The 22314-nt window shown below is 41.6% G+C and overlaps 1 protein-coding gene and 1 non-coding gene across 2 annotated transcripts in view; one reads left to right on the top strand and one right to left on the bottom strand.

Annotated features, from left to right (window-relative positions):
• SMS (spermine synthase) overlaps positions 1–21809 on the top strand; it is a 49614-nt gene extending 27805 nt beyond the window's left edge. Inside the window, exons 5-11 of the mRNA XM_081809055.1 lie at positions 3364–3539; positions 4732–4888; positions 5589–5676; positions 13478–13592; positions 14384–14463; positions 19728–19843; positions 21283–21809. Of these exons, the coding sequence (XP_081665181.1) occupies positions 3364–3539; positions 4732–4888; positions 5589–5676; positions 13478–13592; positions 14384–14463; positions 19728–19843; positions 21283–21322 (772 nt within the window). The 3' untranslated portion in view covers positions 21323–21809. The remainder of the gene's footprint in view (positions 1–3363; positions 3540–4731; positions 4889–5588; positions 5677–13477; positions 13593–14383; positions 14464–19727; positions 19844–21282) is intronic.
• Positions 12915–13021, bottom strand: LOC115939327 (U6 spliceosomal RNA). The gene has a single exon (XR_004074158.1). It is a non-coding gene; the product is annotated as a U6 spliceosomal RNA (small nuclear RNA).
• Positions 21810–22314: the final 505 nt, after the last annotated feature.

Raw genomic sequence — 22314 nt, 5'->3', positions numbered from 1 at the left:
GCTTCCTCATCCTGTTAGAGATCCTTGTTGTTTCTTTGCCAGTCTTTAAAAACCATTGTGTTTTGGGGTGCCTGGCTGCCTCAAGTCAGTGGAGCGTGTGACTCTTGATCTCCGGGTCGTGAGTTTGAGCCCCATTTTGGGTGTAGAGATTACTTAAATCTTTAAAAAAAAATAAAAGAAAAATGAAAACCATTGTGTTGCAATTGAGGAAAGAGCTCTTTACTTTAGCCAAGGCACTTAGTGACACACTTGAGAATGGACATTTATTTTCATCGGGTTTGTGCAGTTTCGTAATTTCGTGTAGCTGGCTGGCTGTCAGCCGGGGGGTGGGTTTCCTCTCCTGAAAACCCATGACTTGATATTTGTCACCTTCATCTAATGTCACAGGTGGTTTACTCTCCCACCTCCGTCTACCCACCAGCCATCAGCCAAGGGTGGAAGAGGCTTCCCCCAAGTCCTGTTTGCCTGCTCTGGGCCAGGCCGGGCCGGGCAGGGGACGGGGGGAGGTGGTGGTGGTGGTATTGTCTTGTTTGGGGCTGCACATTTTACAAGACAAACCTGGTCTGCAGACATTCCAGCAGCTGCATTTGTTCACTTGAACGGTGCAAGAAGTGGTTAAATCAGGAGTTGCTAGGATTAAATGAGAGTTCATGGGAATTTGCTTTGTAAATCTCAGTGTTCTTTTTTTTATATATAGATTTTATTTATTTATTGAGGGACAGAGAGTGCGTGCAAGCAGGGGGAGGGGCAGAGGCAGAGGAGAGAGAGAATGTCCAGCAGACTGCACACCCAGCACGGAGCCCGATGCAGGGCTAGATCCCACGACCCTGAGATCATGTCCTGAGCTGAAATCAAAAGTCGGACGCTTAACCGACTAAGCCATCCAGGCGCCCCAATCTTAGTGTTCTTTATGGTTGTTAGTGTTTGCTCAGAGGAAGCTTCATTAAAAGAGGTTCAGACTGTATTCCTGGTAACAGGTGAGTGGGAGGGCAGAGACTCACCAGAGCAAGTCAAGAGGTAGCATACCCTTGGGGCGCCTGGGTGGCTCAGTTGGTTAAGCGACTGCCTTCAGCTCAGGTCATGATCCTGGAGTCCCGGGATCGAGTCCCGCATCGGGCTCCCTGCTCGGCAGGGAGTCTGCTTCTCCCTCTGACCCTCCCCCTCTCGTGCTCTCTCTCTCATTCTTGCTCTCAAATAAATAAATAAAATCTTTAAAAAAAAAAAAAAAAAGTAGCATACCCCATCATCCAGCTGTTTTACTGTTGAATACCACTGTGTTTGAGAACACATGACTTGCACACAGTTGTGTTAGTATGCAGCGAGTTCTCACTTTGTGTTTCTGTTAGATTTGCCAAGCCCCTTTTCTGGCTCTGGTTTTCATTGTCATTTAGTGTCCTCTGCTGGTAGTTTCTAGTACATTCACGTTTTCTGAAATACTGAGCATTTGCAAAAGAATGGAATGGGAAAATCCTCAGTTTGCAATCCTTCTAGTAATAATAATTGATACAGGCAAGAATCTTCTAGATGCCAAAACCACTACTGGAGGTTTGTTGAGAGCTCAGGGGCTTCACCCAGTTTGAGAGGGCTACCCCACAGCCTGCTTAGTAATTTCAAAGGGAAAAAAGGTACCTTTGTAAATGGAGGGATCTGGTGCCATTCACTTGAACCAACTGGTCACACTTAGCATCTCTAATAATAGGACAAGCACACATCTTTTGCCCCTGATGTGATGCTTCTGTAAATATCTACCACCCTGACTTTAATGAAGAAAGAGGTCTTTAGGCACCTTAGGGATTTTCTGCAGAACACCTGGTCTGCATTTCCCTGAGATGTTATGAAACACATTGGGTGGAAAAACTTAACTAAAGGGGCGCCTGGGTGGCTCAGTCGGTTAAGCGTCTGCCTTCGGCTCAGGTCATGATCCCAGGGTCCTGGGATCGAGCCCCGCATCGGGCTCCTTGCTCTGCGGGAGGCCTGCTTCTCCCTCTCCCTCTGCTGTTCCCCCTGCTTGTGTTCCCTCTCTCTCTGTGTCAAATAAATAAATAAAATCTTTAAAAAAAAAAAAAAAAACTTAACTAAAATAGACGAAATGAGGGTAAAAAAGGAAAAGAAAATACAGCATATGATCCTTCATTCAAAAGCAGAACAGCTGTACATGACATGATTGGGACGGTCTTGGGGCATTTGAATGTGGATTGTGTACCAGATGATGGTATTACACCCCCGTGCACTTGAATGAACGTGGTGTGGAAGTGTGGTGGGGTAGGCGGTCTTAAGAGATTCCTGTTGAAGTATTTGGGGTGAGTGTGATGTCTGAGGTGGCCATTTTCTCCAACTTTTTTTTTTTTTTTAAACGATTTTATTTATTTTTTTGACAGAGACATAGCGAGAGAGGGAACACAAGCAGGGGGAGCAGGAACGGGAGAGCGAGAAGCAGACTTCCCGCCGAGCAGGGAGCCCGATGCGGGGCTCCATCCCAGGACCCTGGGATCACGACCTGAGCCGAAGGCAGACGCTTAACCCACTGAGCCACTCAGGCGCCCCTTCTCCAACGTTTTTTTAGGAAAAATTGGAGGCATGCCAGAAAGGTTTATTAAAAAAGTAACCTCTTAATGTACAACAGTTGCTGAGATTTGGTAGTGGCCATATTTGTATATAAAGCTGAAAGACCAAGCTTTAGATTTGTATACTCTTCTGGAATTGGCTGGAGGGCACGTCGCTTGCTTTTGTACACTCACACTTCCGGGTTCACTTTTTTTTTTTTTTTTTTAAGTAATCAGTACACCCAACGTGGGGCTCGAACTCACGACCCCAAGATCAGTAGTGGCATCGTCTGCTGACTAAGTCAACCAGGCGCCGCTCCAGGTTCACTTTTTTCTTTTTTTAAGATTTTATTTATTTATTTATTTTTTTATAAAGATTTTATTTATTTATTTGAGAGAGAGAATGAGACAGAGAGCATGAGAAGGGGGAGGGTCAGAGAGAGAGGCAGACTCCCTGCTGAGCAGGGAGCCCGACGTGGGACTCGATCCAGGGACTCCAGGATCATGACCTGAGCCGAAGGCAGTCGCTTAACCAACTGAGCATACCCAGGCGCCCAGATTTTATTTATTTATTTGAGAGAGAGAGACACAGCAAGAGAGGGAACACAAGCAGGGGGAGCGGGAGACGGAGAAGCAGGCTTCCCGCGGAGCAGGGAGCCCAATGCGGGGCTCGATCCCAGGACCCTGGGACCATGACCTGAGCCGAAGGCAGACGCTTAACGACTGAGCCACCCAGGCGCCCCTGCAGGTTCACTTTTAAGGCAGCGGCACCATAAGCAGTGTTCCTGTAAAGGCTCATTCTTGTTTTCCCTTTTTCCAGATTACCACCCATAATTCGAGGAGGAGCTATCGACAGATACTGGCCCACTGCTGATGGTCGCCTGGTTGAGTATGACATAGATGAAGTGGTGTATGATGAAGATTCACCTTATCAGAACATTAAAATTCTACACTCGAAGCAATTTGGAAATATTCTCATCCTTAGTGGGGATGTTAGTAAGTATTCCATCCCTACCCCAGTTGCATAGCAGAGTGACAGTGTTTTAGATAATGGTGCTTTTCTGACAAATAGCACCATTGTGGATTTGTCCTAGTTTGTCCTTGGCAGTGCTATTTTTTTGAAAGGAATATTTATGTCATATTAACCTGTGGATTGTCTGGGCTTTCCTGTTTTATTTTTATTTTTTATTTTAAAGATTTTATTTTACTTATTTTAGAGAGAATGTGTGAGCGGGGGGAGGGGCAGAGGGAGAAGGGAAGCAGACACCACTCAGGACAGAGCCCGACCAGGACCCGGGGTTCCATCCAACCCATGACCCTGAGATCATGACCTGAGCTGAAACCAAGAGCCAGACACTTAACCAACTGAGCTACCCAGGCGCCCTTAGGCTTTCATGTTTTATAGCAGAGCCATGAAAACATTGTCTTGATGTTCCTTTTTCTTAGTATTCTTAGTGTTGAGTATTTGGATTATACTCATATAAAGAAAATATGATTCCTTATTTTTTAAGAAATTTTTTTGTTTCGGAAAATTTCAAATCTGAGTAGACAAAATAGTATGATGAACCCATGTATACTCACCATTGAGTGCTAACAATTAGAAACTCCTGGCCAATCTTGTTTCCCCTAAACCCTGGTTTACTTTGTCTCTCTCCTATTACTTGGAACAACTCTCAGATGCCGTATTTCATGTAATAAAAGATATGATTGCTTTTTTTTTTTTTTTTAAAGATTTTATTTATTCATTTGAGAGAGAGAATGGGAGAGAGAGCACGAGAGGGGGGAGGGTCAGAGGGAGAAGCAGACTCCCCGCTGAGCAGGGAGCCTGATGCGGGACTCGATCCCGGGACTCCAGGATCACGACCTGAGCCGAAGGCAGTCGCCCAACCAACTGAGCCACCCAGGCGCCCGATATGATTGCTTTTAATTAGCATATCAGAACATTCTTAAGACTGAATTTTTTTTTCCCACTGACCATGGTATATGTGTATGTAATATATTAGGTGTCAGATGAGTAGGGTTGATGAAAAAAAAAGTACCTCTGCACATTGTTGATAGTTTTTAAAGATCAAAAATGAAAAAAATTTGAATTTTAGACTAGATTCCAGCACTTTCTAGCATGGCAAGTCAGGTCTCTGTGTGGGTTTGGGTAGAATCACCATTTTGTACCTGTGTTTTTCCTCCCTAGATCTGGCAGAGAGTGATTTGGCGTATACCCAGGCCATCATGGGCAGTGGAAAAGAAGACTACAGTGGCAAAGACGTGCTGATTCTTGGGGGTGGAGATGGGGGCATATTATGTGAAATAGTCAAACTGAAACCAAAGATGGTCACTATGGTAGAGATATCCTTTGTTTGGAGATCAAGTTCAATTGGCTTCTGTTTTGTTCCTCTTTTTTTGTCTTAAGACTCCAGCTAATGTTATGAGGCAAATGCCTTTTAAATACTGCCTTGAACAAACATTTCCATTTAGGACCAATAGCCTTTTCATGTGGCTACAAACAAAGCAGCAGAGATCCTCTAGTTGAGAAAACGAGAAAGCAACCTTGGTACTGTGTCTACTGCTTAGCACTTTGTGAAAGGGCTTCTTCATGAAAAGGGAAAATTCAGTTCTTTTTTTGAGTGACCTTGGTACAACAATGAAATCATTGTCTCATTCATCTTTTTTTTTTTTTTTTTTGGTAAATCTGATACCCAAGTTTGTGTTATAAAATTCATGTTTGTCTTACCTTTATTTTTTTTTAAGATTTTATTTTACTTTATTAAGATTTTAATTTTACTTTATTAAGATTTTATTTATTTATTTGAGAAAGAGAGCACGGGGAGGGACAGAGGGATAGGGAATTTCAGACAGACTCCACACACAGCTGGATGCTGGGCTCCCATCTCACAACCCTGAGATCATGACCTGAACTGAAATCAAGAGTCAGACGCTTCACCGACTGAACCACCCAGGTGCCCCTACCTTTTCTTTAAAGTATTACTATTTCAGAATTCTTTGATAGATCAAATTCAGGATCAATTTCTCCTTGACCTGTTTGAACATTGACCAAATGGTGATTGATGGATGTAAGAAATACATGCGAAAAACATGTGGCAACGTCTTAGACAATCTTAAAGGAGACTGCTATCAGGTAATTATGTTTTCTAGATAACATTTTGAAGTCAACTAATAATATGTTATTGACTTGAATTGTACCTTCCTAAAACAGCTCTAAGGGTAGTTGGTTAAGAAGATAAATAGATCATCTTGGAGGGAAGGATAATTTTTCCCTCTACTGTTAGAAGGTGGAGGAGGGACAGTAAAGTATCCCCCCAAACTGAGAAGGCACTTGGTGACCGGAAAGCAAAGTGGGCCACTCCATAGAGTTTACACCGAGTTTTACTCAGGGACACCTAACTGACAGGCGGGATTGGGCGGAGGATGGTCCGTGGCAGCTGCGTAGTTACTCTCTGCAAAGTCCAGACTGTAGTCCACGGATTTTATAGAGGGAGAGGACATGCAGGAAGGGCACTGGAGTGAGATCATACCATTCCCATGTACCTCAGAGGGTATGCGTGCACTAATTGACCTTTAATCAAGCTAACCTTTCATTAGCTTTTATGGCACGACCTGTGTATGAGGATGGGGAAAGACCGTTATCTCTAACAGATTCATGGGAAACCAAAATGCCAGCCTTTCTTGGCAGGCATTTTTGACGTACGTATATTAATCTCTAAGGTGCCAGAACACGTAGTCCCAAGAGAGGTCATTGAGCAAACATGAACAAGATAAGAGGGCCAAAGATGGACTCAGTATTATCAGCACCCTTACCCTCTGCCCTTCTAGTTCTTGGCTAAGACTCCTGTAATAAAAGACAGATTAACAAGAGAAATACAGAAGTCGAGTAACATATATACCTCATGTGTACTTGGGAGAGACCCAGAGATCAGTGAGTAACTCAGAGGTAGCTTTAAAATTTAGGCTTAAATACCAACTTAATAGGGAAAGGCGTCATAGGTGTCTTGGGGAGAGTGAGTGACTTTTAAGGAAAGATAATGGGCCCTTGGAAGAATAGATGGGGTAGGTATGATACTTGTGACTAAGTTTGTCTGGATGTGGTATCCATTTCCTGTCTTGTGATAGAGGTCATCCGTCCTTGGTTGAACCCACTAGGGAGGGGATCTCGGACAATTGAGTTTCTTTCGGAGGATCTATCTTAGGTAGATTGAAGGGGAGTTCGGAGAAAGCTGCCTTCTGCATTTGCTGTTTTTCAAGTGCCTATACAGCTCAAAATAATACACCAAAGTGGCATACTTTGAGGTGGCATCTTCTGCTACTCTTCAGACTCTGTGTGAGTTACGTGTACATCTCAACAGTTGCTTCTTGCTAAGCAAATTCGTTTCTGTCCTAAATTGTACTGTACTTCCAAGTTGACCAATCATTACAGTTTGTTGGATGTTTTGTATTGTATTTTGAACATGCACGTGTTCAGTGCTTACATCTACAATACTTGTTAGAACAAGATAACCAAGCAAATACATTTTATTTGAACAGAATCTTAAATGTGTGTCTTCAAAAAAAAAAGTATTACTCTAGATTTATAAACAATTTAGACGAGTGCTTTCATTTGTTGATCTATAAATTGCTTATCCCTACCCCATCTTCCCTAATGTGTTTGCATCCAAATTTGATTTCATGGTGCATGCATGTTAATTTTTTAAGCTGAAAGAGAATTCTGTCTATATTGACATGTAGGTGTGATTGTTTTGTGGGCAAAAGAGAAAGAAGGATATATGTATTTCACATGTACTGTTTGAGAGTTTTAATAAGGGACGCGGGGAAGGGGAGTTAGGTTCATCAGAGCATGACAGGTTTGTTTCACTCATTTGTTTCATGGAGCTAAAAGTTACCATTGTTGTCAAATAATGTTCGCATTGTTAGCCAGACTCTCTGCCTAAGGTGTTTTAACCTGTAATCCTCAACCCTGCACCAAGCAGCTATTATTTCTCTTTTATGGTTGAAGAAGATTCAACTTAGAGAGTTCGAAGGACATTTATTCAAGGTTATAGGGTAACTTCAGAAGAGTGATTTCACTCCGATACCCGGCTCCCTGGCTCCTTCTGTAACTTCCTTATATGGATTCAGAAAAACAATTGAAGCATAAGCAGAACTGCAAACCCAAACCTGCAGTACCGTGGAGTTGTAGATTGTTGTAATTAGAGGCTGGATGTACGTGGGACGATTTACTAATGGCTTTGGAAAAAACTCTTGCACGTCTGTCTGAAAGCAGAGCACCAAAGGCAGGTGGTGACATTGACAGTGGGACAGTCTAGGGAATGGAAAAGTAGTATTTTATTTGAAATGGCTCTGCTTCTGAGGAAGTTGGGTGTCTGAATACATCCGCCCACCCCTTCCGTCTTCTTGCTGGATTAGAACAACCATTGGGGGAGCCTGGAAAATTCTTCTGAGGTTGAGGGTTTTCTGAGTGCTCTCAAGGGGTGGGGGGTTCCTCGTCTGGGGGTATTCACAGGCAAGCCCCTTAGCCATTAAAATACTACCATTAAAAAAACACCAGGTCTTTGCAAATGTTTATTTCAAAAACACATAGTTACTCTGTTGACCATGTTTAGAAAAGTAGAAAATGTTCCAAAGTGCTCCCTATTCCTTTTATAATGATTGAGTAACTTTAATACTAAAATCCTTAAGGTAGTACAAAAAGAAAACTAAAGATTGGTTTTGATGAGTATACAAGATTTTCAAGTAAAGAGTAAATTAAATCTAGCAGTTTATTTAAAGAACTCTATTAGACCCAAGAAAGATTTAATTCAGAAACATAAAGATGGGAATCTTAAGAAGTCTGTCTACATGATTTATTATATGAATTATTTAAAAGAGAAAATAGTGTACTAACAGATGACAGAGCATTTGGGGGATATTTAGCAGTCATTCTTAATAAAAAGTCTTTTAAGTAAGATAAAATTGCAATAGAAGGGAAACTACCCAAACGTAACAAACTGTCAGAAACTTAATGTTATATAAAAAGGCAAAATACATTAAGGCATTTCCAGTAAAACTGGAAATAAGGTCGAAGATGCTTGTTAATTTTATTCAACATTGTTTTTGAGGCATTAGCTAATACAGTAAGGTAGGAAAATGAAAACAGTATAAACATAGAAAGAATCATTATTTGCAGATGATACGAATGCTTAGAAAATCTAGGAAACTCGCCTAGAAAATTAGTCGAGTTCATGAGAATTTGGTGAAGTGATTGGATGGAGATAGTCTAAAAAAATGTTTTTTAAGCTATGCTAAATGCAAAACAGTTTGAATGGAAATTGGAGGTAGAGAGTGGGCTAGAGATCCTATTCAGAAGAATGACCAAGAATAATGACCAGTTGTTTTTTTAAGTTATTAATTTTAATTCCAGTGTAGTTAACCAGAGTATTATATTAGTTTCAGATGTCCAATACAGTGATTCAACGATTCTCTACATTACTCAGTGCTCATCACAATAAGTGCACTCTTAATCCCCATCACCTATTTCACCCATCCCCTCACCCCACCTCCCCTCTGACAACCATCTGATTGTTCAAGTATGAGTGAAATCTTACGGTATTTGTCTTTCTCTCACTTACTATTTCACTTAGCATAATACTCTCTAGCTCCATCCACGTCGTTACAAATGGCAAGATTTCATTCTTTTTTAATGGCTGAATAATATTCCGGTGTGTGTGTGTGTGTGCACGCACGCACGCACACATAAACGCCACTTCTTTATCCATTCATCAGTTGATGGACACTTGGGCTGCTTCCATATCTTGGCTATTGTAAGTAATGCTGCCATAAACATTGGGGTGCACGTATCCCTTTGAATTAGTAATGTTCTTGTATTCTTTGGGTAAATACCCGGTAGCGCAATTGCTGGGTCATAGGGTAGTTCTATTTTTAACTTTTTGAGGAACTTCCATACTGTTTTCCATAGTGGCTGCTGCTGTTTGCATTCCCACCAATAGCGTAAGAGAGTTCCCCTTTCTCTGCATCCTTGCCAACATCTGTTGTTTCTTCTGTTGATTTTAGCCATTCTGACAGGTGTGAGGTGATACCTCATTGTAGCTTTGATTTGCATTTCCCTGATGATGAGTGATGTTGAGCATCTTTCCATGTGTCTCTTGGCTATCTCTGTTGGCCGTCTGGATGTCGTCTTTGGAAAAATGTCTGTTCATGTCTTCTGCCCATTTTTAAGTTGGATTATTTGTATTTTGGGTGTTGAGTTGTGTAAGACGTTTATATATTTTGGATACTAACCCTTTATCAGATATGTCATTTGCAAATATATCTTCTCCCATTCCGTAGGTTGTCTTTTAGTTTTGTTGATTGTTTCCTTTGCTGTACAGAAGCTTTTTATTTTGATGTAGTCCCAGTAGTTTATTTTTGCTTTTATTTCCCTTGCCTTGGGAGACATATCCAGAAAAATGTTGCTATGACTGATGTCAGAGATGTTACTGCCTGTGTTCTCTTCTAGGATTTTTGTACTTTCAGGCTTCACATTTAGGAATAAAATGACCAATTGTTAAATACCTAGGAATATATTTAAGTAAGAATGGTATTGTGGGACTGATAAGAATTATGTCAAGATCTTACAAGAATTATGTCGAGATCTTACTGAAAGACCACAACTATAGTTGGAATATATGGAGAGACATGTTACATTTCTAGGATGAGAATACCAGAACAATGTCTATAACTTCCTAATTACAAGTAATTCCAGTCAGAATCCCAAGGAGGTTTTTAGAATTAGATCAAATGATTTTCAGTTTCATTTGTAACAATAAATACTTAAGAATAGCCAAGAAAAAAAATTTTTTTAATATTTTATTTATTGGGACACCTGGGTGGCTCAGTCGGTTAAACACCTGCCTTAATCTCAGGTCATGATCCCGGGGTCCTGGGATTGAGCCCCGCATCGGGCCCCCTGCTCAGTGGGGGAGCCTGCTTCTCCCTCTGCCTGCCACTCCCCCTGCTTGTGCTCTCTCTCTTTCTGACAAATAAAATCTTAAAAAAAAAGATTTTATTGATTTGAGAGGGTGAGAGAGAGAGCACGAGACGGGAGGGTCAGAGGGAGAAGCAGACTCCCTGCTGAATGGGCAGCCTGATGTAGGGCTGGATCCTGGGATTCCAATCCTGGAACTCTGGGATCATGACCTGAGCCAAAGGCAGACACTTAATCGACTGAGCCACCCAGGTGCCCCTCCAAGAAAAAATTTTTTTTAAAAATCATAGTGCAGGGAAATTTGCCCTGTTGTTTAGTAATTTACTGTTAAAGCATAGTAATCAAATAGGGAGTGTGATGTTGACACAGGAATGCACATATAAGAGGAATGGCACAGAGATTTTGAACATGTCTGAGTGTGTATTCGTACAAGTAATAGATGGCCTAAGGTATATTTCAGTTTGCTTGGGAAAAGGAGATTGAGTTGATTTCATAGGTGATGCCAACACAATGGGCTGTCCATCTCCATGAGAACAAAGTTAACATGACCCTAGAAGCCATAGAAAAATTAATCTCAGATGGCTTAAGCTCTGGATACAAAAACTAATACATTTTAGGTAAATTTAACATATTTAACCTTGGAGTTGGAAAATCTTTTAAAGACAAGAAACCCAGAAACTACAACAACAACCTAATCCCATAAACGAAGCTGAAAAACTGGTAACAAACACGACAGGGATTTAATCCCTTTAATAATACAGAGAGCCCCTACAATTTAAGATTTAAAAAATAAGATAACTATATAGAAAAATAATAAAGGACATGAAGGAAATAAAGGTATTTCTCAGAAGACAAAAATCAAATATCCTATAAACTTATAACAAGATGCTCACCCCTGTTAGTGGCCCAGCAAGTTCGTGTGAAAACATTAGCAAGGGACCTGACAAAATAGAAAGAGGGACAATATCCAGGCAACAGGTGCTTGCATGCATTGCTAGTTGGGAGTGTGAATTGCCATCTAAACTATAAAAACTAAAATGGACATGCCTTTGGTCTCAGCAACCCAGTGTTTGAATGTCTGGCCTATGAGGAGGCTAAAGAGTAGTACATTTTTTATGGAATGATATAATTTAAAAAAATACCATTACCCTTCAAAAAAAATCTATCCTTACCTAGAACGATGTTAGATGAAAATTTTTAAGTTCAGAATGTGTGTGATCCTAGTTCTAAAAAAGAACAGCATATGTGTTTATGTGAGAATGTGTGTTGGTAAGAGTATATGAGCATAGGAGAACACTGAGCATATCCCACAGGATTGATTAGTGTCTTCTAGATCGTTTTGTGGTTGTACTTAGATGATGCATTAAGTGAAGCAGGTTCTAAAACAGTAGGGCTGTAAGATCAGGTTCTTAAAATTGTGAGTGAGGATCTGTGTAAGAACATTCAGAGGAAAAATTCTAGAATAGGTTATTTTAGGGAATTTTGACAAACTTCTGACTTCTATGAATTTGTTTTTCATGAGTGTATTTTGTAACTAGAAAAGTAAAAGACAAGGAGAGTAACTCCTGCTAGTTCGTTGCCTACAGCCAGATGGGTCCCCAGCATGTAGCTTCAGTACTTCAAAGATTAAGGCAAGCCCCAAACTGAGTTCCTATACAGTTGACCCTTGAACAACATGGGGGTTTGGGGTGCTGACCCCCCACACAGTCAAAAACCTGCATATAACTTTTGACTCCCCCAAAACTTAACTAGTAACATAGTGTTGACTGGAGGTGTTACCAAGAACATAGTCAAATTAACACATTTTGTATTTTATATGTGTTATGTACTGTATTCGTACAATAAAGTAAGCTAGAGAAAAGAAAATGTGATTAAGAAAATCATAAGGAAGAGAAAATACTTTTACAATGTTGTACTGTATTAGGAGAAAAAAAAAAAAAACAACTGCGAATAAGTGGACCCAGACAGTTCAAACCCATGTTGTTCAAGGATAAATGTGTTTACTGCACAGGATCTGTTCGAGAATTCCAACTCTTAACTGCTGTACTCGTTAGTAATTGTGATTGTGGGAGTTGGTATTTCTTACACGGTTGTATTACCAACAGTACTCAAAATGGTTAAAAAAATGAAAAACTGTAGGTTAATAGTTCGAGGTGAGATGCAAAAAATCAATAGACAATGAAGTCATTCAGTGCCTAGCATAAAAGAAAAACTAAAAGTAGAGGAAAATAGAGATGGTAGTAGGAGAGGCAATACAGATTAGAGTTAAAAGTGTGAACTTGGCCTTCATATAGATCTAGGCGTACTTCTTGGCTTTGTTTCTTATTGGGTGCCTTTGGGCAAGCTACATAACCCCTCCCCCCTTTCCCTCCCTTTCTCCCTCCCTCACTCTGTCTCTCAAAAGTATGGAATGCTTCAGGAATTTGTGTTTCATCCTTGTGCAGAGGCCATGCTCATCTTCCCTGTATCATTCCAATTTTAGTATGTGTGCAGCCAAAGAAAACACTACATAATCTCTCTTTTTTTTTTTAAGAGAGGGGGAGGGGTGGAGGGGTAGAGGGAAGAGAGAGACTCTTAAGCAGGCTTCATGCCTCTCTCAGCACGGAGGCCGAGGTGAGGCTCGATCCCACAACCCTGAGATCATTACCTGAGCCGAAATCAAGAGTCAGACCCTCAACCGACTGAGCCACCCAGGCGCCCCTACGTAACCTCTCAACTTGGTTTTTCCATTTGTACACTGTGGATACTGATAGTACCTGTAGATTTGTTGCTTAGATTAAATGAGAAGGCAGACAAAGCCTCTAGCAGGCACTGAATTGTAGCTGTTAAGAGGCATGGATGGAAGTCATTTTTGTTTGGATCCCAGCAGCAGTTTGCATTTTCCTCCCTCCCCTACGAGGCTTTAAATATTTCCACCCACATGCGTCAGCTCACGTGCATCTATTCCTCTTCTCTTTGGAAGGTTCTAATAGAAGACTGTATTCCAGTACTGAAGAGGTACGCCAAAGAAGGGAGAGAGTTTGATTATGTGATTAATGATTTGACAGCCGTTCCAATCTCCACATCTCCAGAAGAAGGTAGGTTCTGTTTTTTCTTATATAACCAAGATAATGTTCATGAAAATGTTTTACTTGGCGCATTGTGAGAATGGAAGGATCTTAGAGCTTGTCTCCTTAATTGGTTCCTTAATTTTTTCAAGGTCGGTCAGCTGAGGCCCACAGTGGAAAAGATGGCTGGATTTCAGTCACTGAATGAGCAAATTTACTCAGTTGTTGGAGAGAAACATTAAATAAAATGACTCACAATTACATCATTGAGAAATTAGCTTGTTTGAGAATTTATTTCTTTTATGTGATTTTTAACCTGTACTGGGACAAACTGGTGAGCTTTCTCTGCAACACCAGCGATAATTCCCCATTCTCAAACCACATGCTCCAAATCAACTGCTGGTGTGGCATTTCGGTGTTAGTGTTTTTTTCTGTAATCTTGCCTTCCTGCTGAGCTGGCAGACTGAGTCCCCACGTGATGACTCTTGGTGTTTCTCTCTTGGGATGTTGCTGCTTCCCCCTTAAGCTGTTGTCTTTCAGATTTCAACCACTGCCTTTTTGGTCAAATCTTTATTGGTATCGTTAAAGCAGTGCTAAGCACATGAATATTTGCTTTTGACCTTGCTTATGTGCACGTGTGTGCAGGACACCCAAAAACGACAGTAAATTTTCATGAATAAGCTCTTGAATATTGGGTCTTAAGCTCTTGGCTATTTCTTTCTTTTTTGGGTATTGTTGTGTATATTTGACTTTTTAGATGTTGTTTCTGATGAATGCAAACCTATATTTTATATAACTTAAAATTTTTTTTTAACATCCAGATTCCACATGGGAGTTTCTCAGACTGATTCTTGACCTCTCAATGAAAGTACTGAAACAGGATGGGAAATACTTTACACAGGTAGACTACTTAATTGTTTTTTCCCAAAACTCTCAATGAAAATTGCATATTTTGAAATTTGCATGTATTTTATTGAAATTTATATCTGTTAAGGATAGAACGTCGTAACTGAATTATGTTCTTTCAAGCAGTAGTTTATAAATAGCTGACCTGTCATCTCTTGGGAATTCATGAGTCCGTGCGTGTCCCCCGTGCCCACTGTCCAATTGAGCAACCTTGGGCTCTGGCTGTAGTATGCGCTGCTGCCACCAGATGGAGACACAGATTGGGATTGGGGTTTTTTTTTTGACTTCTCGCTCTTCTAACCCTCTAGGAGATTCTTCATTGGAAAGCCAATTTATCAACATAAGTTTCATAAACTGCTTTGCCTGTAGTATGAGCTCCTACCACCAGATGGAAGCAAATTGTTTCTTTCTCATTCTCTATGGGATTCTTAAAATTTAAAAGAAAGCTTAAAGTTTGTATATCTTGTTATGTAAAATATATATTACATATATATAACCTACTAAAGCCCGAAGAAAATTCTGAAGATGATCTGAGTCTCTTTACTTGGTACAACAATCCCTTGATTCATAAGCAGAAGATAAACACTTACTTGGGTGGTATTGCACTATGGTCCCTGTAATTCTTCTTGTTTTGTTTTTTTTAAAAGATTTCATTTATTTATTTGACAGAGAGAGAGAGAGAGAGCACAAGTAGGCAGAGTGGCAGGCAGAGGGAGAGAGGGAGAAGCAGGCTTCCCGTGGAGCAGGGAGCCCGATGCTGGGCTCAGTCGCAGGACCCTGGGATCATGACCTGAGCCAAGGCAGACGCCAACGACTGAGCCACCCAGGCAGCCCGGTCCCTGTAATTCTTAAAGTGCTTTCAGTAGACCTCCCCCACCCCTTTAAAAAGCATTAGTATATTTAATGTCAAAAACTAGTAGAGAGGTCTTAACTTTATTCTTCCAAGGAGGCATTTTAATGCAGGCCCGGGGGAGTTGATGGGATCTGAGATTAATAATGCTGAAAACAACTTGGCAACTCTAAGAGACACCTTGATTTGGTCTTCAGTCCATCCTGTTTTCCTTCTTTTCTCCCTGCACGAAGACACCACCCCCCCCATGGTGATTAATCCTAGACCTTGCACTTGGTGAAAATATTGGGAAGCTTCGAGGGAAACCAACAACTGTTTATGAATGGATTTTTTTGGCCTGATGTTTAGAAATGATTTTTTTTTTTAACACATTCTAGAAAGCAGGGGTCTGCAAACTATGGGCCAAATCTCCCCTACTGCTTGTTTTGATAAGATTTTCTTGGCAGACAACCACACCCATTCATGACATTTTACCTTTGGCTGCTCTCATGCTATAGGGGCAGCATTGAGTAGTTGTGGTGGGGACTGTGTGATCTGCATAGCCTAAACAATTTCAGTCTGGTCCTTGACAGAAGTTTGCAGACCCATGCTTTATAGGAAGTCTATATGGGGAGGGCTTCGAAGAGCTGCGCTGTGGAGCGGGTGGGAATTGAGCTGGCTCTGGTGGGCCCGGTGGGTTTGAATCCAAGGAAGATCGGCTTTCAAGAGATTCAAGTCCTGGGACTTGACCTCCCTCCCTTCTCTTCCCCACTTCCCACTAAAAAAACCCTAGAGGTTCTTTGATACAAAATTATGTATGTGGCATTCTTGTAAATGATTATGCTAAATACCAACCCCCCTCACTTGAGAAGTGGACGTTACTAGTACCCTCGCTTGGCATATCCACATTCCTCCCTAATTCCTGTTCACCTTCCAGAAGGTAACCCATTTCTTTTTTATTCCCGTATTCTTCTTTTTCTTTCTTTTTTTTTTAAGTAAACTCTGTGCCCAATGTGGGGCTCAAACTCATGACTGCAAGATCAAGAGTCACACACTCTCCTGAGTGAGCCAGCCAGGAGCCCCCTTGTACTTTTCTTTTTTTTTTAAAGATTTTATTTATTTATTTGACAGAGAGAGACACAGAGAGAGAAGAAACACAGCAGGGGGGAGTGGAAGAGGGAGAAGCAAGCTTCCCGCGGAGCAGGGAGCCCGATGCGGGGCTCGATCCCAGGACCCTGGGATCATGACCTGAGCCGAAGGCAGACACTTAACGACTGAGCCACCCAGGCGCCCCTGTACTTTTGTTTATAGATGTTTCACATATGTGTAATTTCCTAAATCATCATATTGTTTACCTTGCTTTTGAACTTGTTAAGAATGTATTCTTCTGGACCTGTTATTTTTTTTTTACATTACAGAAATCTTATGCTGCTAACTGTAAAATTTAAAAGATAAAAACAGGTGCCTGGGTGGCTCAGTCGGTTAAGTGTCGACTCTTTTTTTTTTTTTTTTTTTTAAGATTTATTTTTTGAGAGAGAAAGAGCACGAGTGGGAGGGGCAGAGGGAGAGGGAGAGAATCTCAAGCAGGCTCCCTGCTGCGCACAGAGCCTGGCGCAGGGCTCGATTTTACGACCCTGAGAACATGACCTGAGCCTAAGTCAAGAGTCGGATGCTTAACCGACTGTGCCACCCAAGCACCCCATGTGTCTTACTCTTGATTTTGACTCAGGTTGAGCTCCACGTCGGGCTGCGCAATGGGTGTAGAACCTACTTGGGATTCTCTCCCTCCCTCTCCCTCTGCGCCATCCACCCCCATGCTCTCTCTAAAAAAAATAATAATAAAAGATAAAAACAGTACAGAAATCTATAAAGTAAAAAAGCAAGTGTCACCTACCCACACGTAACATGGGGCAAGGAAAACTTTGACCAAACTACTGAATTGGTATTCACCTCTTAGAATGCCTTCCCCTCCAGTGATTCCCTTCCCATCCTTAAGAGGTATTTAATTCTCTGCTATTGGGTTTTTGTTCTGCATCTCCAGTGTCTTTTTTTTTTTTTTTTTTGGTCCATTGAGACATTTTATTTGCATGTATGTATTCCATCCCTAGAAAAAGAATCCCAGGATTTTCCCTCCTGTGTGTTCTCACCAGCTAAGGGTGTCAGTACAGATTCTTCTGCCATTTTTCTAGATCTTTGAGTTGTACATCAGATCTGGGGCTGATGACTCCACACTTGTTTCACCTGCCTGTGAGGTTCACAACAGTGTTCCCAGCTCTGTGATCATCAGTGATTTCAGATTCACCAATGTAACCGTGCTAAAATGATAAGCCCTACCCCACACCTACGGAATGAAAATCACTTGTGATTCACATGCACATCACAGTGAGAAACCAGACATTGACTTTGGAGCCTGGCTTATTAAGTACCTGGCGTTTGCCTCTCTTCTCGGCATTGTTAGTGCTCTTGAGAACATCTGCCAGGACATTCATGCGCACCGTTACGGCAGCAAAGATCCAATATGTCTTTCTTAAGAAAAGAAAGAAATGTATTTCCATTTAAAAACACAGGAAAGTAAAATGTATCATTACTTTTTTTGGGTAGGTCTCCATTTGTGGTGAGTTTTCCTTTCTTTTCTTAAACTGCTTTTTGACAATGTTGAGGAAGAACAAATTGAAACTTTCCTATATCCTTACCACATTCTCAGTAATGACGTCCTCCCATATGACCTCAATAAAGAGAGTGTGGTGTCAATTTTAAGATGGCAAGAGAAACCATTGAACTGTGCACCTAGGTGGCATTTTCCATTCTATAGCTTCCCCAGTGGTGATGTGTTCTAAAAACATCCAGGCAGTGTTTTCTATTTGTGAACCTTAAATTACACATGTGGTGTTTATATACTCTCATGGTGAACTTGATCTTGAAATGAAATTATATACTGGCCAAGGGCACTTTGGCCAAATCCCACTGCAGGACCCTAGATGATGGGTTACTAAACAGGCTGGCACTGAAGGACGATGTCATGCTGAGCGAATGTGCTAAGTTAAAACCACTGAGGGTAGCTCTCAGAATAGTTCTTTTTGCCCACTTGCCTGTGGCTGGTTGGTTGGTTGGTTTTGAAATGCCCTCCGTGGGGATGCTTACATCACAGGATGCCTTCATTTGTAAATGATTTTCATTTTACATTGTACTTGGCTGTTCTGAGGCTCATTGATAGTGAAGTTGTTAAGAAGAAATAGAATCAGCACATATATTCAGTAGTCTTCATAATGTTAAGAACTTCAGAGGTTAAAAGGGAAATAGGTGGTATTAAGTACCCATTATGAAAAGCCCTTGGGGGAAATTGTGCTAAAATGATAAGCCCTACCCCACACCTACGGAATGAAAATCACTTGTGATTCACATGCACATTACAGATTAAGAAGCTTCGCTTTAGGGGCGCCCGGCTGGCTCAGTCAGTGGAACGTGGGACTCTTGATCTTGGGGACCTGAGTTTGAGCCCCACGTTGGGCGGAGAGATGACTTTACAAAAATAAAAAAGCCGCAGCACCACTGCCCTGGAGCTACGCCGATGCTGCACCCATAGCTCTGCTCGGTTCTTGGCCTGCATTTCATTAACCCATTTTTCCTTCATGGTCACAGAGCGGCTGCTGCAGCTTCCAATGTCCCCTCTAGGTTCTAGGCAGGAAGTAAGCGAAGAGGCGGGTCACTCTGTTTATCCTTGGTTGTCCGGAAGCGGAAACATTCCCGGTCACCCCCCCCCCCCCACCTGACTTCGCTGTCTCTCCCTGACCGCTCCTGGCTGCTGGGGGGAGCTGAAAAAGTGGTGGCAAGAAAGGGAGAAAAATTAGAACAATGAAGTCAGGAGAAGATGTTTGATAAGGAGTGGAATTGCGGGCTAGCCTTAGTCCATATATTCTGAATAAACTTGTTCTCATAAGCCTGCAAATCACATATCTGGGGGAAAGCATGGAGATGGGAATATAGTTCTGTGTCATTGTCTTAGATTAGGGTTGTAGTTTTAAGCCCTTCTGGAAATCGAGAACATTATCGTTCTGATACTTCATTCTCAACACCGTGGTGACGACTGGGCAAACATTTTGAATGGCGATGTGTATGAACCTTTGCTAATTGTGTGGTGTTGATAAAATGACTGCGTTACTAGTGAGAAAGTGGTCTCCCTGCTTTCTGTCACTTCATACTCTGAATAATTTGAAATGGCTTGGTAAATGAGGTAGAAGAATAATGAGCTAATGGATCTATAAGTAGAATTGGATGCAATTTGTCAAAGTACAGAAGCCTTATCTCATTTTCAAAGATGAACTTTCATCTAAAGCTAAAATTGTTTTCGTTTATTAGAGACCTTCAAATGAGCGGGGGGCCCTCAGTGAGACTCGAGAATCCCATTGTTTGCTTTTCTTTCTTTGATTTAGGGTAACTGTGTCAATTTGACAGAAGCCTTGTCGCTCTATGAAGAACAGCTCGGGCGCCTGTATTGTCCTGTGGAATTCTCAAAGGAGATCGTCTGTGTTCCTTCATACTTGGAATTGTATCCTTAGACCAAAACACTGTGTTGTCAGATCACAACACCCAAGTAAATCCCATGCCACTTCAACATTTGAATCCAATAATAAATGGGATTCGCTCTTTACTCCATAAGGCCATGGTATTCCAATGTGGCTGCACATTGGAATTTCCTGAAACTTTAAAACAATACTGATTCCTGGGTCCCACCCTCAGCTTCTGGGGCATGGCCTACCATAGCTCCCCAGGTAGTTCTACTGAGTAAACCCTGCTGGTTCTCAAGCCCCACCCATCAGAGGCTGGAGCCAAGGCTTGGGCAGCCATCTTAACTGGCCTGCCTGGAGACTGATGTGCATCTAAAGCTTCTGAAGCCCTAGTTGAAAGCACCCCTGAGCTGCAGCAGGCAAAAAGAATGAATATGCTCATTCTGCTTTTATATTAAAATTAACCCCACTTTAATATTAGTTTCTACACTTCACTTGATCCTGATTTGCACTAGAAACCACGAGCTAAAAATAATGCTGGGGATTGCAGAGTTAATGTTGGTGTTCTTCATTAGTTCCCCTTAGTGAAGTTAGTCCAGAGAAATAAAGGAACCCAGAGAAAAACCAGAATGAGGATTGTCAGTGGAAATTTAAAATGCTTTTCTTTCTCCTAAAAGGCGGACTCTGGTCAACAGATATAAAAACTTCCTTATCTGAGGTGGCCAAGTCCAGTTTCCTGTCACGGCAGTCTGCGTTGCTGTCTAGGATCCTGTGACTACTAGGCCCTCAGGGAAGTCCTTGCCTGCAAGCCCCCGGCAGCCTCTGACAGAGACACAGGCCCTAGGAAGCCCCCTAGATCCCCCTGGAAGGAGGGGAGCGGTCTGTCTGTGGGGCAGCCATTTTCTTCCATGGCCTGAGGAGATCCTTGACCTCCCCCTCACTCTCCAGCCGTCCACCTTCATCATGGCCTCCTTTTGGAGCATTTTTTACAGTCAGATCTGTTTATATATTGAGAGACTGTAGAAATCATTTGATAACAATTGGAGAAAAGGCTTCTGCCCTCTGGGTCCCCTCCATCCTTCCGTCTTTTTCTCCTCCTCTCTCACCTTCCCTCTCATTTTCCCACCCCTCTTGCCCTCCCCCACCCTCCCAATCTCTCACCTCCCTCCCACCCTTCCTTGTCCTACTGATTCCCTAAAACATCTTAAAACCTAGGACGCAGTAGCATTACCGGAGGGAATATTTGTATGCCTTTAGCCTTTTCTCCACTTTGCTCCCTTCACCCCACTGACGTCCTGGTCGCAGGTGAGAGGCGTTCAGGCCGTAAAGTGGCCTTGTTAAGAGGCCTTAATGCTCATTGCCGCAATGCTTCGAACCATGAAACTCATCCGTCCTCCAATTTGTAGGCCAGCAAACAAATTTTAAGTGCTGCCTGTTCTTCTTTGAATTACCTGCTCTTATTCCTTGACTCCCTGTCCAGGTGGGTATTTTACACTGTTTGGAAGAAAGCTAAACCTTGAAGACCAATCTCTCCTAATCACGTGTGCTGCAAATAGCCTTCCTGACCTTCACATGCTGTACATGACATCGAAATGAGTCAGGCAATTGATTGTGATTTCCTTCAAGTTTTCTTTTTTTAATTATTATTTTTAATTTAAACAAAACAAATGGAAAATGTATATTTTGATGCGCTAGGGTGTTAATTTTTTTGAAAGTCAGCTGAAGGATGATTAGACAGCACAGCGAAGGCTGCTAAATGCACTGAACCCCTAGAATGTGATTTTTGTTACTTTTGTGTGTGTGTGTGTGGGCTTTTTGTTTTTGTTTTGGTAGACTTTGAATTTGGTTGTTTGGAGGAATGAACATCATTGTTTTGTTCTGGAGGGAAGTTCTTGGATGGTGTTTCTTTCCCCCAAAATTGACTTAGCTATTAAAATTTGGTGCTTATAAGAAAGAGTTAAGAAAAAAATGAATAGCAATGCTTCGATTAAAATTATAAATGAGAAATTTCATGTGTTTGTTGTTTTATTTCAGCCAGGTCCCTACTTTCTCACTGCTGATCTCACAGAACAAAGGTGTCTACTGGTCTTTTTTTAGTTCTATTCTATCACTCAGTGCCATTTATCTCTTTATAACGGGATGGCCTTTCGGCCTTTTTTGAACAGTAGTAATGACTTCATTTACCACCGTGGTAAATGATACACAACCTATTACATTCATCAGTTCTTCATTATAAAATTGACCCGAGGATAGGAAAAGATTTGGCCTTACTGTAAAGTTGAAAGTCAGAAGCTTATTTCTATTCCCACTCTTAGTGGTGTATTAGATGTGGAAATAAAGATCATTTTGGATTGCTGCAGTGAAACTTTTTAAGATTTTTAGATGCACAGAGATAGGATGCTAGTTTGTGGAGAGACACGCAACAAGAGAGTGTAAACTCCCCTAAGGAAGGGCTTGGTGTAGTGTATTCGTGGGTGGAGATGTAACTGACTCCGATTAGTAGACATCACTG

The sequence above is a fragment of the Leptonychotes weddellii genome, chromosome X, assembly GCF_054177405.1.
Source record: "Leptonychotes weddellii isolate Sample4059 chromosome X, ASM5417740v2, whole genome shotgun sequence".
Classification (NCBI taxonomy): Eukaryota; Metazoa; Chordata; class Mammalia; order Carnivora; family Phocidae; genus Leptonychotes; species Leptonychotes weddellii.
Note: the sequence above shows the minus strand (reverse complement) of the source record. Positions and strands in the feature narration are given on the sequence as shown.